Below are 14,061 nucleotides of genomic sequence, written 5' to 3'. Positions count from 1 at the left end.
ATGGACCAGAGAATGATGCTGGTCTCTAGAAGCTACAAGCCAAACCCAGAAAGGAAATGGGACTGCAATCCCACAGCAGCACAGAACTAAATTCACCACCAACTTGAATGCGCTTTGAAACAGACTCTGCCCCAGAACTATGCCCTACCAATGCTTTGGTTTTCAGCCTGTGTAACTTGATGCAGAAACACCAGCTAAGCCCACCGAACTTCTGACTTACAGACCTGTAAGACAATAAATTTGTGTTGTTTAAGTCACTAAGTTTGTAGTAACTTCTTATGGCAGCAATAGGAAACTAATACAATGGCTGAAGTTAGAAACTACAGTGTACAACAAGGAAGACAAACGTGGGCAGAGATGGTATGGAATCTCCAAGGAATCACAGGAAGCAAAGTTCTACAATGGCTTTGTCTGTAACTATTAATTGAGTTGCAGAATATTAGCTTAACGACTGAACAGAAACAAAACGGCTTTCAAATTAACCAGAGGCTTTAATTTGATTTTGTGAAAAAAGCTTATAAGTAATCAGATAGGCTGCTTTACTCTTTTGTGTTGTTTGTTACCTATGAGTTTGTACAGTGCAAGTATTAACTAGGGAGAACCTATAGCTATGAAATGCTGTGTAATTCAAGAAGACATCTTTACCACACAGTTGCTGGAAGACATTCTTCCCACTGATCATTTAACACTCACAAAAAATACATAACAAACAAAACTGAACTTTGAATCTATGGTTATTAAAACACAAAAACACTAAGAGTCTGGTCTTTTTTTCCCCCTCCTGAAATGAATTATAGAAAATGATCCCAATTTCAACAGTTAAAAAAATTATTTTAATAGATGATATGTAATCAAGTGCTTCGGCTGGTAAGTGCATCAGCCTATGGGATTTTTTTTCCAAAGATGGGCTAAGAAAGAATGAATGCAAAGTGTTCCTGAAAATTTTCTGAACAATTAATATCCAATCTTACATTTTCTTATGATTGTCATGGACACAACCTAATGGCTGTCAACTTTCAGTTTTGTTTGTTGCACTCAAAAAGTCACTGTATGATATTTAAGCATACATGATACAGAACACATTCTTCCTAAAACAACATTAAGATTACTATGCTTAGAGTTCACAGTTCTCTAACAATTTTACATTAAACACTCAAAACATCATACAACCATAGATATTTGTGAATAGTCTGGAGAGAAAGCTGTATTTTGGTACATTAAGGCATCTTCAGCCAACAGTTTAAGAAGTTCTGAATATCTGCTGCAACAAAAGACAAATTTGGTATTTGGATGTTCGATACTTTCAAGAAATTTTTAAAGTCCCTTAAAATAAGAATACCATAATTTGTGAAACTGTGGTCTTAAACATTTTTACCACTATATTCTTACCACATAAGACTTACCTAAAATCAAGATACTCATCCTATCAGTATCAAAGATATCTATTAAAAAAAAGGAAGGGATTTACATTAAATATGATGATAAACCCTGTATTTTAAGCAAGGGCCTTCAGTTTCTCACACACATCTGTGAGGTAGGTTATTATCCACATTTTGTAGATTAAAAAAACTAAATGAGGTTAAATGACTTGCTGCTGTCAAGCAGCCAAACTGAGAATCAGATTCAAAATTAGATTTTGTTCTTTGCTCCGCATTATTTCTTTCCTTTACAAACTTTTTAAAGGGTTGAAATATAAAGATTGCTATTCATTGCATTCATTTTAAAAACATGAAAAGGCAGCCATACTTTTACCAAGGTGACTTAAAAAGTGAAGCAACATAAAACAAACAGAAAAACACATTTAGTGAACAATTTCTGACAATGATAGTGAGGTCTGGCCAAAGGAACCTGAAAACAAATAGGCAAAAGCAAACAATGTGACCGTTTGTGGAGGACAGATTTAAGGAAAAATGAGAGGAATTAGGGAAAAAACACAGTTTAAACAAGTTTTTGACTAATTATTAGTTCTACAACTCAAGAGAGAAGGCACAATTAATTAAGGTGTTTTTGTTTTTTTAGTGGATCTGTTTTTTCCATCTTAGGAAAATGTTATCTGTCTAGAAAAATGGACTTTCTTTGTAACAAAACTTAAAAAGGACTTTTAGCTGTGAAAAATGCATGCTTAAATTAGCAGCAAAAATTAAATAGGCAGTTCTCCTTGGCTAGAATGTTCCTATTCCTTCCTTGAAATTTTTTTTTCTTCAGTCTTTTTTTTAATACATCTTTATTGGAGTATAATAATTGCTTCACAATACTGTGTTAGTTTCTGTTGCCCAACAAAGCGAATCAGCCATATGCACACACATGTCCCCACATCCCCTCCCTCTTGAGCCTCCCTCCCATCCTTCCTTGAAGTTTTAAATCGACACAAAGTAGCAAACCGCGAATTAAAAAATTCCCACTGTATGAACCTTGTCAACATTCTCTGTATGTTCAAAAGAGCTGTCACGCTAGGATATTCTATAAGCACTTCACTTTTTTCCTGGAAAGAGCATTCTGCTCTCGGATTTCCTTAATTGCACTTTTTCAAATGTAACTTAAATTTACTTACCCTGCTTGTCCAAATAACCATGAGCTACTTCCATAACATCTGAGCTGCTTGACCTATAAACGGTAGTTACCAAAAGTCACATACACAATCACGGCTGCAAACTGGCGTTGCTATGCAGGCTGGCAGTAAACATTAACGTTGGCTCATGAAATTAATACAGCCCCACAGTCTAACTTCTAGACCCAGCCTGATTCTTATCAGGTTATGACTGAAAAAGTTTAATTAAAACTCAGCATAGTCTAGACTGTGGGTCCTGTTCTTTATGTTATTACTGTCCAGTGGCATCAAATGCATTATAATTATATAGGGAAAGGCTGGCAAGGATGCCAGCAACTTGCTTAAATAAGATACACTTTTAAAAGCTCAAACATAAATTACATTTCAAATTTTTATAAGGTTTAAAAGACTCCATATCAAGCCAATAATAATTAGGTAGTTTGTGAATAGAAATATACTCTATGAAAATAGCATCTTATCATCTAATATGCATATAAAATGAAAAATTATCAATCTGTATATGAAATTTAGATAAGCCTAATTTAGATTAATAGTCAAAAACTATGATAATTTAAGATAGGAGTTGGGGCTAGTTTTACTTTCTAAAAAAATCTTTGCTATGAGAATCATATAAATAAAGTTAAAGGAAGAATCATGTCCTAAAAAGTTTCTTCAGTATTTTTTAAGCACCCTCAATAACTTAGAAGTACTTAACAAAAATCAATATGCTAATCATAAATACTTACGATAATTACATCTAGTTAGTACAATCAACTGGTTCAAATAATTAAACTAAAAAATATTCAGTTAAGACTACCTCATGTCACTCTAAGACCTGAAAGCAATACATCTTTATTTTTATTACTCAACTATGCAGATATTTCAGTGATTCAGACTGTTTTCCCCCAGAGGAAGGGGGCATATAAAGAGCAGTGATCATCACTGAACACTTGTATGGCATTAAAGCCTTGTGAAGAGCTTTCTGGTCCTGCTTTCTCATCTGGAAAATCGTTAACTCACAAGGTTACTGTAACGTATTAAATAAGTTAATAGACGATATGGAGGGTCTCTGGATCTAAAACTCACTATTAAAATGTATGGAACACTTCCATCACTCCAAATTAGTAATCTTTCGCTTTATGGCAAGTACACATGACATTTGAACATGTTTGGTTTTCTGGATGATTTTTACCATTTGTATTCCAGGGAGGCAGCTGTATTTAGAAAAATATTTTAGTATATACCTTCAAAACACCTCGCCAAACAAATACAGACCATTCGCACTAGTATAAAATCTCTAAATGTGTAAAAAGTGAGCACTAATACACATCATATGAAAAGGCAGAGAAGACCGAACTTTAAAGCTGAAAGGTACCTCGGAAGTTTTTAATCTATCCCTCCCACTTCAGAGGTTACAAAAATGAGGCCCAACACAGGATGTGACTTACAAACAGATTGCACAGATCCCTCATCCAGAATTTTAGAGTTTCTGAGAACTATTATTAAAATAAAGTACATTCCCCTATTTTCAAAGTCACAGAGTGACAGAATGATCAGGTAAAGGAGTGCCAAATTGAAAACGTGGAGGTCTTTAAAAAGAAAGAAAAACAGACAAAACTGTGAACACGTCTAGCATTTAGATACTGAGATTTCACAGCCATTAACAGGATTTAAATTATTAACCAGTGAATAGACAAACATGCAGTGTCTATGGCAGGCACATTCCAAGACCTTATATTTTATAAATGGAAGGTGCATTGCTTATATTAACTCAATATACTGTACATTTACAGATAAATCCAAATAGTCAAAAAAATCTGTAACAGTTGTCTATGATTATCTTCTCAATTACGTCTCATCTAATAAAAAATCAATCTGTATTCCCTGAGTACAAACTGGCTAGGGAATAAGAGAAAGCAAGCCCAGGATTCTGTAACTGTCCCAGGAAACCTATTTGCAGAAAGGGGAGAATTGTCTGTACTACATATAGCCAATTCCCTGACACGGAATACTGTTATTTCTGAATAATTTAGGCTCTTGGATTCTCTTTATAGCTGGCAAGTATCAAGGAATGCAAACACTAGTGGTTACAAAAGTGTCTCAAAAATTTGTTGATGAAAACAAAAGCCCAACTTATAATAGTTTGCCTCCCTCCCTCCCAACATATCTAATTTGGGATGTTGTTTGTTCCTTCATTAAAGAATAACAGGAATTAGATCTAAATATGGTGTTCTATATATAAAAGTATTTAGAAAATGTTCACTGACTATACTTTCTGAAAGTAAGAATCAATGTTATTGACTCATTACCCATAGAGCCATAGCATTAGTTACTAGTCTCTTAGACAATTTTTAGAAGTAATCTTGTTTAAGGTTTTTCAGTTCTCCATTCAACACAAAAAAGAATAAATTTTGCTCTCCACAAAATACCACAACCTGATTAAGAAAATCAAGGTGCTATGAAACAAGTTGTAGACATATAAAATTCTACTAATCCAGCATTCGCTCAAGATGAATATGTCTACAGGCTAAAATGGAATTATTCTGATTTTGAACCAGATTCTCTCCAATAACTGATAAGGGAAAAGGAAATCTTATTCTTATCTACCCATTATGGCAACCTGGTACAATAATTTTCTTAAAATAGTATTTTTCAAATATGTTTTTTCCCAGGGGATGGTAAGTTTAAAACCATGTTTACATTAATCTGGGCAAAGCAGGATTAAACAAAGTTAAACGGTTTTCTTTTTTTCACAGAAGGACTGGTCAAAGGCTTTATGCCCGCATCCTTTGTCATCTTCAAGCAGGAGAGTAACATGCATCATTTTCCAAGCTTTGCTCAATGAAACCCCTTTTCTACAGAGCATCTGACAGAATGCAGTTTGGGAAATGCTGTTCTAGAACCAGTGTGGACTCCATTTCCATGATATAGCTAAGACTTTATCTATCTGTAGCCTAATAATAGAAGCTCTCCTCCAGAATCTTAACATGAAGAAACTGTTCCTACCCCAGGTCTGTCTACCACATACCATATCCACAATTACCCAGTTTACAAGACTGAAATGTGGGAATTTAGCAACTGATTTCCTTCCCTCTCCCTGCTCATTAGCAACAAAGAGCCTCCTATGAAAATGTTCTAGCCCTGTTATGCTGGGCTGAGCCTCCTGTAATCTTCTCTCTACAAACAAACAAAGTACTACGCCATCTACATTCACAGAAGAGCTGTGCTCTAAAATCTTAAGGACACAAGAACCCAAACTGTGACCCTTGGTTCTCCTAAAATTCAACAGATGGCTATCAAAATGTAGATATTCATAAATACTGGCAAGAATGAGAAAATAGTAAATAACTTCTTAACTCTTAAAAAACATGACAGTCATCCATTTAAAGCAATTTTGATATAAGTTTCTAACATTTGATTCATTAGACTAAAGAAGCTAAAATGCCACTGGATTCCTTCCTACCGTTTCTCTGTCTTCAAAATTGTTAGGGATTTTGTCCTTGGGAATAAGGAATCAGATTAATTCCTTATTTTGAAGGTCACCCCATTCACAGGCAAGTATTATGAGGTGGCCCTGTTTTTCCCTAAAGAAGTATTTACACATTTGTTGAGGCCAAAATTATGCCATACCTATATGCAGCAGGACTGCTTTTCCCTATAAAAATATTCACAAAAAAGTATCCTTCGATGCCACTAGGTGGCAATCTTTCAAAGGTTTAAACTTCACACATCTTAACTGCCTGCAACCCCACCCTCTTTCCCAAATTGGCTAATAAGGATTCCTTGTATTTTGATATTAAGAAGTCAGGCTTAAAAGTTATATAACACCATTTTTAAAAAGTTCTGCAAAACAATATGATGTGACACACCGCAAACTCCTGACTCAAAGCTCTTTAAAGACAGACATACTTGTCTTTCATAAACACAAGAGAAATCTGGTCTAACATTCTCATTTGCTTCTTGGTAGAAAACACATTATTTTTGGCAAAGAGAAACCTGTCAAGGCAATGTCACTTTTTGTTTTCAAGAGCTTAATCTTTTATAGGGTAAGTCAGGTGAATGAGATTGTTAATTATAACATATTAGACAAGACAAATGAATAAATACAAATTCGATAAATTATACATAATTTTAAAATTAAATATTTTTACTAAAACAAAATATAATCAATGGGCTCTTATCTACCCTGCTGTATATAGGTTTTTTGTTTTTTTAAAAGCCTTAAAAAAACCTGCACATAGCCAAAAAAAAAAAAAAGTTTGGTTTTTCATTTAAAAGCACTGGTGCGAATACATATATGTATATATGTAAACAGCACATACATTTATTCAAGAGAGAATTTTTTGAATGTTTAAGGCTTCCCTGCCCTACCAGGTTCAAAAGTGAAAGTCACAGCCTACCAAACTTTGGAAGTACACAAAAGCCCTTAGGGCCAGAACAGTGTTTCAAACTGGATGGCTAGCAACCAAGATATAGAAGAAAGAAAGAGAACCAGAAAAGATTTCAAAGCTGAGTCAATCAGCCACTAAGGATCAAACAATAAACAAAGACAAAGGTGACTAGGGAAGGTGAGGGAGGGGGGTGAATACAGTAACAAACTTCTGATGAATAATTAGCATTATGGGATGCAACAGGACACACACATACACACAGCTCCACACCACCACACACAATAAGAGATCAAAGATAAGAGTCCTCTTTTAGAGACTGTTGACATTTTGCTTTGTTTCATTTAACTGTCTATTTTATCATGCTTGGTGAAGTACAAAAATAAATAGAGTGAAAAAGAATCTGAGAAACGTAGATTTTGAAGGCATGTTGTAAAATGATATAAGTTTATGAAAAAGACAAAGGTGGTTGTAATTCCGTATGTTCCAGTACTGAGTAGAACCTTGAAGGCTCTTAAATATGTTATTCGGGAAAATCTCGAGATAAAACCTCTAGTTGGTTATAGCTGTTTTTAAGGAACCTGGAAATGACCGTTACCTGTTTCAGGACCACAGCCCTTCTGTTGAACACTGGGCAATATTTGCAAAAACTGCTAGCAGAACTTGGTTTCTGAAATTTGGGGGGCTGGCTCTTAAGATTTCAACATTTAATTACTATCTTACTAATGTTTGGGCTATTTTTTTAATCTTCTTGTGCATAAACACAGCTTAAAGCCTGCTGAAATTTAGGAAGCAAACTGGATTTATCTACACTAAACAGTAAAGCAAGAAGATGTTGCCAAACCACCCTTTGACTGAGATGGTTTACCAGTAAAGGTGGATTAATCATCTGTAGTGAATCCACAATTTTAGATTAACAATAATCTTCATCAATGTTCACGTATTACAGATACTACCTATGTAAATTTATCATAGGCAGAACAGAATTACAGATATCTACAGTAAATGAAATGTCAGACTTTTACGTTTTCAGTCATTTCAGTGGCGTTGAGCGTCCCCTGGAGATAGTCACAGCTCTCAACCAGTACTGCAGAGTATGTGATATCCATAAGTAAAACAATAATTTAAAGAATATATCTGATTTTCACAGTGCAAAAACAGAAAGATAGAAACTAAGGAAAGATCATCAACGGGCTAAAGTAGTGATCAGACTGGCACACATTTCAAAAAAATCCATGGTGTGACTGCCCAGGCGAGGTGGAACTGAAGACGACGTGCTTCCGATCAGGGAGCCCGAGAGGGAGCCAGAGAGCAAATGGCTCTCCGCAGTTACAGAATCCAAACTGGATCGCGGTCTGTGTAAGCCAGCAGCAGAGCAGGACCGCTGGGGCGTTGAGGAGCCAGACCTCTGCTCCACCACCTCATCTGAAATGGACCAAAGAAGAGCAATTTATATGAAAGGTATATTTGCCCGAGCCCTTCCTATGAAGATACCTTATTCAGAATATTAAGTAAACACATCTGAGCAAGGGCAACCTGACAGCAAATGTCATGTTTCAGTGTTTTGGGAGCAGGGGTGGCAAAAGCTCTTCCCTCCCACAATCGTAACAGACATCACTCACCAATCTCAACACTCCCGTACGGTCAGAAATGGGACTCCTAAATCCTTCTCAACATAGTATTCGACAGTAACCTTGAAATCAAACTGATATCCCTTTCAGTTGAAGAAAGCACACCTTTGGAGGATTATTTTCTTGCGTTGTATCAATAGAAAAAAATCATTAAGATAAAAACAAAAGTTACCATTGCACTGATCCTTCAGCGTACATTGCAACCGCCTTGGGGAAGGGGCAAGGGAAATCTTGTTTAAAAGGCAGATTCCCAGTTTCCCAGGACCCATCTCCAGAGATTCTGATTTGCTAGGTCTGGGAGAGTTCCTAAGAATCCTCTTTTTAATAAGAACTCTGGGTAATTTTGATGAAGGTGGTCTGGGGACCATATAAACACAGCTATAGCTGACGGCAGTTTAAGAATAAAGTTTAAATGCTGTTGAAAACAACTTCCCTAACTATGCACTCCGTTTTCCTCTGGTCCCATCCAGCGGTGGACTCTTGGTTTATTCTGCTTGTATCCCACTTGGGCCCCTGCGTGGAATAAGCACATTTGCTCAGCCAGGTTTGACTCTTGGCACACACGAGGTCCTTGGACATGACCACCTCCGTTGACTCCTCTGCCTCCTGGATGGCCATGGGCACCAAAATCCAGCCCAAATCTCAGGAAAGGCCTATCTGGATTCCTTGGCCACCCAAGATGAAAGAAGCCGATGAAGAATGAAGTTTAGATATTGTAATGTTTACTGATAAAAGATGAATGGAGAAGTGTGACAAAGAATCTAACAACATCAACTAATTTTAGGTAAAAAATTGCTTTCCTGTTGTTCCTTACTTTTCTCCACAGGCAACACTACAAATGACTTTTTTTATGCCAAGGAAGCACTTCTTTTGGAGAAGTGCTAGATTAGAGATTTTCCACGTCTTCAATCCTCTTTGTTTCACTTACATTTTTAGTTAAGACTAGATTACTTAAAAACCAGTATAGAAGACCTACCCACCATGTCTTTGAGATGGTTTAATATCTTGTCAACTAGTGCCAAGTTTTATCTTCTCAGAGCTCATGCCTGCATGGCTTCCTTACCATCAATGCTTTTAAAGTCCAAAAGATAGCTTCTATTGTCAACTAGGTACAGCTGTAAGCTCATTTTCACATAATTGCCAGTCACTGGATTTCTTCTTCTTACACGTAGATGGTATGCATTCACTACCTAAAATGAAAAATCTTTAAGGAAAAACATTCGAAATAACAAACTGCAAAATATCTCCCTTATTCTTATTACAAAGAATAATATCAAAACAAATAACTGATAGAGGTGGGGTAGAGAGGGAATTCCTGAATGATCTTTTTTTTTTAACATTACATAGTAGTTTAGTATTTATTTAATCCCACTAACAGTACTGTGTACAACAGTTATAATTCAAAGGGAACTCAGAGACTCTAGAGAGTCCGGCCTTCTTTCCAGATATGCCTCCACTCTAAACCATCAGTAATATTTTGGTTGCCCAAAGGTATCAACTTGGATACCTTTACCTATGAATATAGAATAGACAGAAAAAGGACAAATAACATGTCAATGGTTTGAATCAGGAACTGTTAACAGGTACTGCCACGAAATTTAAGTATCGTAGTAATCTTGTAAAGAAGATACTATTTGCCTTTTGAAGATAATAAAACCGCAACTCAGATAAAGAAGATTCTGGTTTTCAAAACATCTTATCAAATTAGTTCCAAAAATTTCTCAGTAAGAATTTTTTGTTTTTGCTTTTGCTTTCTTTTACGCGGGCCTCTCACTGTTGTGGCCTCTCCCGTTGCGGAGCACAGGCTCCGGACGTGCAGGCTCAGCGGCCATGGCTCATGGGTCCAGCCACTCCGCGGCATGTGGGGTCTTCCCGGACCGGGGTATGAACCCGTGTCCCCTGCATCGGCAGGCGGACTCTCAACCACTGTGCCACCAGGGAAGCCCCTCAGTTAAGAATTTTAAAGACATTAACATCTCCTTTTAAACTAAATAAAACTGCTTCAGAAAAGGGAGATTTTTTTTTAATGGTTTTAAGGAAATATTATTTTGTTTATTCATTCCAGGTACAAATAATGAAATAAAAACATGTCAAATGAATATTCACATGATATGTTTGAAAATTTTTTTCTTCCGTTAAAAGTACATTCACAGTCCTCGAGAAAGGAACAAGAGTAAAAGATGCCTGAAAATAAAAAACTGATTTTTCCCCCACATATACTCAAATAGAACTGAAATGAATTTGAGTACTAATAAAAAAGTAAAATGTGGGCTGAGAATAAGAAAAATAAACTGCAACTAAGGACTAAAAGAACAAGCCAAATAAGACAGATTTTTCTCAACTTACAGAAACGTATTTGTTTACTGAATAAATATGTCCTGATGGTATAATTTGTGTCAACCACTTGCTGTTACAGCTACTGGCAAAAAGAAAAAAACCCTCCCTTAAGAAGGGGAGAGAAAAGTAAAAACACAGTGTCTTTGAAGACACATGACGTTTTATTGTTACGATGCATGCTGAAACAGGTTTTCAAGAGATTTCTCAAGACATTCAAGAGATTAAATTCTCTTGAATTCAAGAGATTAATTTCTCAAGAGATTTCAAGTTGATTAAAACTTTGTTTCTCAGCCAAGAATGCTATTCTATAATTAAAAAAATACATAGGTCTCCAACACTGACAGTTCTTCATCCTTACAGAGATTTGTTTTGTTTTGAATGCACATGGTACGTTATTGGAAAGAATGGGATTTATCAGCCAGAAGCATCAACACCACTAAATTCATATCTAAATCAAAACCAACTTTTTTTTATTGACCTTAGTACTCAACTCAGCAGCTCAGAGCAGCTTACTACACAAAAAATGGCTTCTACAAATGATCTTCATATACTACAATTTCCTACCTTCCATTCAAAATCCAGCTGCTTCATAGCTCGGTAAACTTCAGCCATGATGTCATATGGTTTGCTTTGACTTCGGATTCCAAGATGCCACTTGGCTTTTTTCACGGCTAAAGATTTGGGCTTAGTTGTATTCAGTGCGTCCAACGGACATCTTGCTTTAGGGCTGTCTGCTACAAGAGGTGGCATCCTTTCTGGGTGAGGTTTCAGGCCTGGGGGAATATGCATGGCACTATCATCCATAAAAGAACCAGTTGGGGGACTAGAGGCGAGGTAGAACTCACTGGCTTGGTTCATTATTCTCCGATTGTCAATGATAAGATGATAAGCCACTGCAAGCTGGTCTTGAGGGTCACCACTATATAAACTGTTCATTACTTCTGATTCTGTACACTCAAATTTTTCACACACTTCTTTCACAGCCTCATCATCAATGATGTTAGCATCATAGGAGGGGTCTTCAGGAAATAAGTAACTGGGCAAATCTTGTTTAAACCATTCATGCTCTCTAGGAAAAATACCACAATACACTATTGTAAGAACATGCTTTGGCAAGTCCCGAACAATTCAGACATGGGGTAATACAATATAACAGAATCAGAAAGACCTGGTCTCTAGTCACTTACTAGCTATTGGACCCTGGGTAAGTTGATTCGTCCCTGCTCTTGAATAACTATGATTATTCAGACTTGGGTATTTGGCTGACATTTTCTCAAAAATAAATGAAATGAGCCTGTCACGTCAAAGGAAACAACTAGCAGTATCTGTTGCCAATCATAAAATTCAAGCTTTCAAGCAAAATGTTAGAATTTTGTATAATTTGTGTCTGTCTCCAAGAGTTTGACAGCTTCTCAATACTTAAAGACTACTACGTTTATCATGAAGAGGATAATGACTGTAATTTGATATTATATAATAAAATGTGTCACCATTTGGAACATCAGTCTACCTCAATAGCCCAATATTTTCCATATGACCAATGCAAGATGTTACAGAATCATACATGGGCAAAAGATCCACTCAAAATACAGAACAGACCAGTGGATTTTAATGTAATAAAGTACAAAAGTTCACTGATATGTTTTCTTATTTGATATTGCAATTAACATGTTAAGCTTTGGTTTAATATCAAAGAAAAATATCTGTAACTATCTGAAAGGCTATGAAAATGTTCCTCCCTTTTCCCACCACTTATTTGAGATCTGATATTTTTCCTAGACTTCAACTAATACAGCATATTGCAACAGATGACTGAAGAAGCAGATAATGAGAACCTGGCTGCTGTCTCTGATTTAGAGGATTTGAAAAATGTAAAATAAAGGTACTCTTGTCACCATATTTTCTTGTTTTGGAAAATAAGGTTATTTTTCATAAGAGACATATTATTCAGAATAACATGTAGTAGGTTTTTTATTATTATTAAGTGAATTAAATATTTTTAAAATTTCTCAGTTTTGGTTTCTAATATGATATTGATAAATACGACCTATATTTAAAAAAAGACTCTTTGGAGTCCTCAATTTTAAGACTGTAAAGGGGTACTCAAACCAAAATGTTTGAGAACCAGTCTCCTAGGTCTTATTTTCTCACTCTTCTGGGCCTTTGCACATGATGTTACTATTGCCACCCTAGAATATCCCACCCCTTTTCATTTAACTAACATGTACTACGCCTTCAAGATTGTGTAAGCATTGCTACATGGTAAACTGGGCACTCCCTAAGCTAAATTTAGATCAGTATATCGTTTACCTGAATGCCTTCTATTGACTAATTCATTTATGAATATTTACTAAGGACATACCGTGGTAAAAAGGCACACTCCTTCTCACAGAAATTATATTCTAGCTGAATACAGATTAAACAAACACTCTCAAAAATGAATATATAGTTACAAATACACAAATATAAAAATCCTGTGATAAAGATTATGAGTGAAAAGTACAGGGTAAAATAAGAGTATATAATTCAGAATGGGAGGTAGGTGATTAAGGAAGCCACTCTCAGTAATATTTAAGAAGATACCAGAATGACTAGAAGTCAACTAAGCAGAGCTGGGGAACAGGTATTCACAGCAAAAGAAACAATACATGCAAAGACTCTGAGATAAGAAAAAATTTTGCCATGTTCAAGGAACTGAACTGAGGCCACACTCATGAAATCATAATGAGTTACGGGTTGGAGTGGCAAAAGATATCAGGTATTTCTGACAGCTGTAGGCTATAAAAAAGGTTTTTGGACAAAACTATGGGTGATGAAAATAACTGAAAGATTTTAAAGAGACAGGCGTGACATGATCTAATTTGCATTCTGTAAAGATCATTCTGCTTGTGATAAAGAAATTGAATTGAAAAGATAAGAGTAATAATGATGATGAGGAGGAGGATGCTAGTGCAATAGCCCAAGTGAGAAATGATGGTGTGCCAGGCCTTGAGTATACACAGAGATGAAACTTCTACAGCTTCTAGTAGATGATGCTATTATAACACTCATACTTTCTTATAGTTGTTACAGGTTTTTTTTCTTAATCCTCCCCACTAAACTGGGAACTCCTTGAAACAGGGACCATGCCTTATTCACCTGCATTCCAGTACCCAGT

The 14,061-nt window shown here is 35.9% G+C and overlaps 1 protein-coding gene across 2 annotated transcripts in view; it reads right to left on the bottom strand.

The window, feature by feature from the left end:
- Positions 1-393: 393 nt before the first annotated feature.
- PRKAA2 (protein kinase AMP-activated catalytic subunit alpha 2) overlaps positions 394-14,061 on the bottom strand; it is a 64,104-nt gene continuing 50,436 nt past the window's right edge. Inside the window, exons 7-9 of one of the 2 annotated variants that reach the window (XM_060022733.1) lie at positions 11,469-11,973; positions 9,631-9,757; positions 394-8,361 (exon numbers count right to left, since the gene is read on the bottom strand). In XM_060022733.1, coding sequence (XP_059878716.1) covers positions 8,123-8,361; positions 9,631-9,757; positions 11,469-11,973 — 871 coding nt within the window. In that variant the 3' untranslated portion in view covers positions 394-8,122. The remainder of the gene's footprint in view (positions 8,362-9,630; positions 9,758-11,468; positions 11,974-14,061) is intronic. The other variant, XM_060022744.1, reaches the window with a different exon arrangement.

Source organism: Delphinus delphis, chromosome 1, assembly GCF_949987515.2.
Source record: "Delphinus delphis chromosome 1, mDelDel1.2, whole genome shotgun sequence".
NCBI classification, from domain to species: domain Eukaryota; kingdom Metazoa; phylum Chordata; class Mammalia; order Artiodactyla; family Delphinidae; genus Delphinus; species Delphinus delphis.
This window is presented reverse-complemented; position numbering and strand designations above follow the sequence as displayed.